The sequence below is a fragment of the Triticum urartu genome, chromosome 1A, assembly GCF_056163025.1.
Source record: "Triticum urartu cultivar PI428250 chromosome 1A, HENAU_Tu73, whole genome shotgun sequence".
NCBI classification, from domain to species: Eukaryota; Viridiplantae; Streptophyta; class Magnoliopsida; order Poales; family Poaceae; genus Triticum; species Triticum urartu.
The window spans coordinates 293,941,745-293,945,895 of NC_141873.1; the positions used below are offsets into that span (position 1 = coordinate 293,941,745).

General features: G+C 53.9%; 1 protein-coding gene across 1 annotated transcript; it reads right to left on the reverse strand.

The window, feature by feature from the left end:
- Positions 1-243: 243 nt before the first annotated feature.
- On the reverse strand, positions 244-576 carry LOC147990916 (uncharacterized). Its single transcript, XM_087538451.1, has one exon. The coding sequence runs from the start codon at positions 574-576 to the stop codon at positions 244-246; it is 333 nt and encodes a 110-aa protein (XP_087394577.1).
- Positions 577-4,151: the final 3,575 nt, after the last annotated feature.

Sequence of the window (4,151 nt, forward strand, 5' to 3'; positions counted from 1 at the left end):
TGTTCCAAGGTTAGCACAATATGTCCTGAAGAGGTTACTAGTGAACTGTGAGCCATTATCTGTGATGATGTGGTTGGGGACCCCGAAATGGCTCATGAGACCCTTGATGAACTTGACCGCGGAGCCAGCTGGGATGGTGCGGGCGGCTTCTACCTCCGCCCACTTGGTGAACTTGTCGATGGCGACGTAGAGGTAGCGATAGCCCCCGGGCGCTCGAGGGAAGGGGCCCAAGATATCCAGCCCCTAGACCGCGAACGACCATGAGAGTAGGATGGTCTGGAGGCCCTGAGCCGGCTGATGAATCTGCTTGGCATGAAATTGGCAGGCCTCGCAAGACCTTACCAACTCAGTCGCGTCGGTGAGCGTCGTGGGCCAGTAGAATCCACTGCGGAACGCCTTGACGATGAGGGTCCATGACGATGAGTGGTGCCCGCATTCCCTGCCGTGTATGTCAGCCAACAGCTCTCTTCCTTGCTCCCTGGAGATGCAACGCAAGGAAACGTCATTTGGCCGCTTCCTGTACAACTCTCCATCCCGGATGCAGTACGCCGTGGCTTGCCGAGCCACACGCTCCATGTCCTCCTCCTTTTCCGGCAGCGTCCCTTGCGTCAGGTATTCCTTGAATTCCTTGGTCCAACAGCCCTCCTAAGGATCGAGTGCCAAGTGCAAGCGCGCCCCTGAAGTCATGCCGTAGGCTGGAGCTCCTGAGGCAGGTGGTTGAGGGAGCTCCTCCCAAGGCAGCGCTATTCTCGAGAGTTGTGGTGTTGCTGAAGGCCTGAAGAGCCACTCCTCAAAGACGCCAGTCTCTTGGGGCAGCTGCTTGGAGGCCCTCCCGGCGATGTCGTCAGCTTCCTTGTTGGTGCCACGGGGCACATGCTGCAATTCTAGACCCGAGAACTGTTTCTCCTTTTGCGCACCTCCGCAAGGTATGCCTCCATGTGCTCGTACTTGGGCTCATATACTTCGTTGGAGAAGTTGACGAGGAGCTGTGAGTCGCCCTTGATGGTGAGGCGCCTTACTCCCAGGGCTGCCGCAGCCCTGAGGCCAGCTATGAGGCCCTCGTACTCTGCGATGTTGTTGGAGACCTTCTCACCTTGCTGGAAGCAGAGCTGCACTACGTAATAGAGCTTGTCCTGGGTGGGTGAGATAAGCACTACTCCAGCTCCCGCACCCTGGCGCGAGAGCGCGCCGTCGAAGTACATGACCCAGCTGTCCGGCGCTTCGCTCCCTGGGGATACAGATTGGTCCTTGCCTGTTTCGTGTTCTGGGGCGTCAGTCCATTCTACCACAAAGTCCGCGAGCACAGCCCTGTTGATGACCCTGGTCGTGCTGAACTCCAGGTCAAACGCTTGGAGTTCGATGTTCCATTCAGCAACTCGTCCGACAGCATTGGGGCTCCTGAGCACTCTCTCCAACGGATAGGCCGAGACGACCTTGATGGGGTGACCCTGGAAGTAGTGGCGCAGCTGGCGTGAGGCCACCAGGAGCGCGAGTAAGATCTTCTGAGGCATGCGGTATCGCGCCCTCGCGTCCCGCAACACTGTGCTGACGAAGTATACTGGATGCTCAACGAGGGCGGGTGAACTGCCAGAGTCCTTGGCTTCCGTGGGTTGAGGTGTCTCTTCGGGGTCTTCGGCTTCAGGAGCTGGGCAGTGTAACGCCCCGAGACTGTTGCGCCAGGTGTCTTCCAGTTATTCGCTGGTGTTGCCTTGTCATTTGTTCGCGTGTCATCCATTGCATATCATGTCATCATGTGCATCGCATTTTCATACAAGTTCGTCTCATGCATCCGAGCATTTTCCCCGTTGTCCGTTTTGCAACCGGGCGCTCCTATGTCCTCCGGCGCCTCCTTTTGCCTCTTTTCGTGTGCGGGTGTTAAACATTCTCAGATTGGACCGAGATTTTCCAAGTGGCCTTGGTTCACTACCGGTAGACCGCCTGTCAAGTTTCGTGCCATTTGGACTTCGTTTGATACTCCAACGGTTAACCGAGGAACCGTAAAGGCCTCGTGTGTGTTGCAGCCCAACACCCCTTCAAAGTGGCCCAAAACCCCTCCATCCTCTCGGTCGTTCGATCATGATCTCGTGGCCGAAAACCGCACCTCATTTGGACTCTCCTAGCTCCCTCTACCTATATATATGTGTCTTCCCCCGAAAATTCACGGATGAACCCTAGCCCCTTCTCCACCGCGCCCCCGGACACGTCCGTCCGCGCTGGACATGTCCGCCGACCACCTCACCCCGACCAACCAGAAGACGCCACGTCAGTGCCACCGACCCCTCCTCCAATCCCGCTGCGCCACCTCACTCCGCCGGCCCTCTCTATCTCCCCCGCGGCCCGCCGAGCCCATCCGGGACCCGCCCGGGCCCGGATCTCTGCCGCCGAGGCCTGCGCGCTGCCGCCGCTCGCCCGGTCACCGCCGCCAACCGCCCGGCTCGCTCCTCCGCCTGGCGCCGCCGCGCCCTCGCTGGCGTTGCCCGCCGCCACCGCTTCCCGCCGGTGCCGGTCTCAGTCCCCGTCCGCGTCCGGCCTCGACGTCGTGCTGCTCGCCGGAGCGCACCGCCTCTCCGCCCATCACCTCGCGCCGCCTCCCGGAGCGCGCCGCCGCCGCCAACCTTTGCCGGAGGTCTGCCTCCCTCGCCCTCCATCGCCATGGCCTTGGGCATCCTCTGCTTCGCCCGGCTGTACGCCGTTCTCCAGGGTTGCCGGCGTCCGTCGATCCAAACGCCCTCGCTGCACCGCCCCGTCCCGCATGGCACCGTCCCACTGCATACCTCCGTCCTGGATCCACGAGGTTCCGCAAACCAAACGCCTCCCCGCCGTCCCAGATATCTCCGTCCGGAACGTCCCCGTCCCGTTGGCTTTCCGGAGGGTAAATTTCTGCTAAGTCCTAGATCTGTGTTATTTTTAGGCCATGTTCATAGCATCATAACTCTGTCACCGTAGCTCCATTTTGCATGCATGATATATCAAATTGTTCATCAGGATGTCCTCTTCATTTCATTCCATTGCACCATGTTTGTCTGAGTCCATCTTGATGCCCTAATTGCTGTTGCAAGAGTGCTTCTTAATGTTAGGTGCTGATTCTTATCAGTTTATGAGCATTTGTCATTTTTGCCATGTTTGTTGTGTGCCTCCTTTGAGCATGAGCTCTACATGTGTTTTGTTATATGACATGCCATCTTTACAGGGGTGTATGCCATGTATTTTTGTGATCAATGTGGTGACTAGCACAAGCATGCAAAGTAGCTCTCGTGATGTTGCTGATTTCAAAGACTTAGAATTCTTCTAAGTCATTTCCCTGATGTTATTTTTATGCCATGTATTCATGTTGCTATAGAGTGATCTGTGCCTCTTTTGAGTATGTTCAGTAAGGATGATTTCGAGGTATTATTATGTTCTATTCATCCATGTCGTTGTTTGCAATTATGGAGTGCCCTAGCATGACTCAATCTTGCTCTACTTTTGCTATAAAATGTTCCTGGCAGATTGTTTACGTGTTAATCAATTTTGCCAAGGTTGTTGTTGTTGATCCATGCATGTTATGAGATTGTTCTTATCATGGATAGCTTCTTGATCATGTCTTCATGCTGGTAGTATGCTTAGTTTGTCATGAAATGCCTTGTGTTGAGTGCATCGAGCTCGCAAACATGCCTACGTAATTCTGTTTATGCCATGTCCAGTTTTCTACTAAGTCTGAATCTGTTACCGAAACTTGCTATGTTTACATGGGTGCCATCATATCTTCTGATCCTTTTTGGCTTATGGTAAGTAAGGGTCTTTTGTTATATGCTTTGAGTAGATTCATGCCATGCCTTGTATTGCTATGATCTGATCCTGTAGCATGTTGTTATCTTGCTCTAAACATTGCTTCCTGATGTTAATTCCTGACATGTTAGTATTTTCACAAAGTCTGTGATGTTGTTATCTTTTGCTCTTTTGCCATGCTTGTTTGAACCTGCTCTTGTGTGATTTAGCCGTAGCCCAGTGTTCATCTTTTGTTAAGCATCTTGAGTAGATAATTTCTACGTGCTTTGTTGCTATGTTGGAGTGTAGTAGCTTAGTTTCTTGTTGCATTCTAGATAGCATCGTGCTGTTAATCGCAGAATCGTGCCATTCTTGTTTTGCTTACCATTTGCAAACCGTGCATC

Coding starts and splice junctions, on each gene's coding strand:
- LOC147990916 (XM_087538451.1), bottom strand. CDS start 576: ATGGAGCGTGTGGCTCGGCAAGCCACGGCGTACTGCATCCGGGATGGA.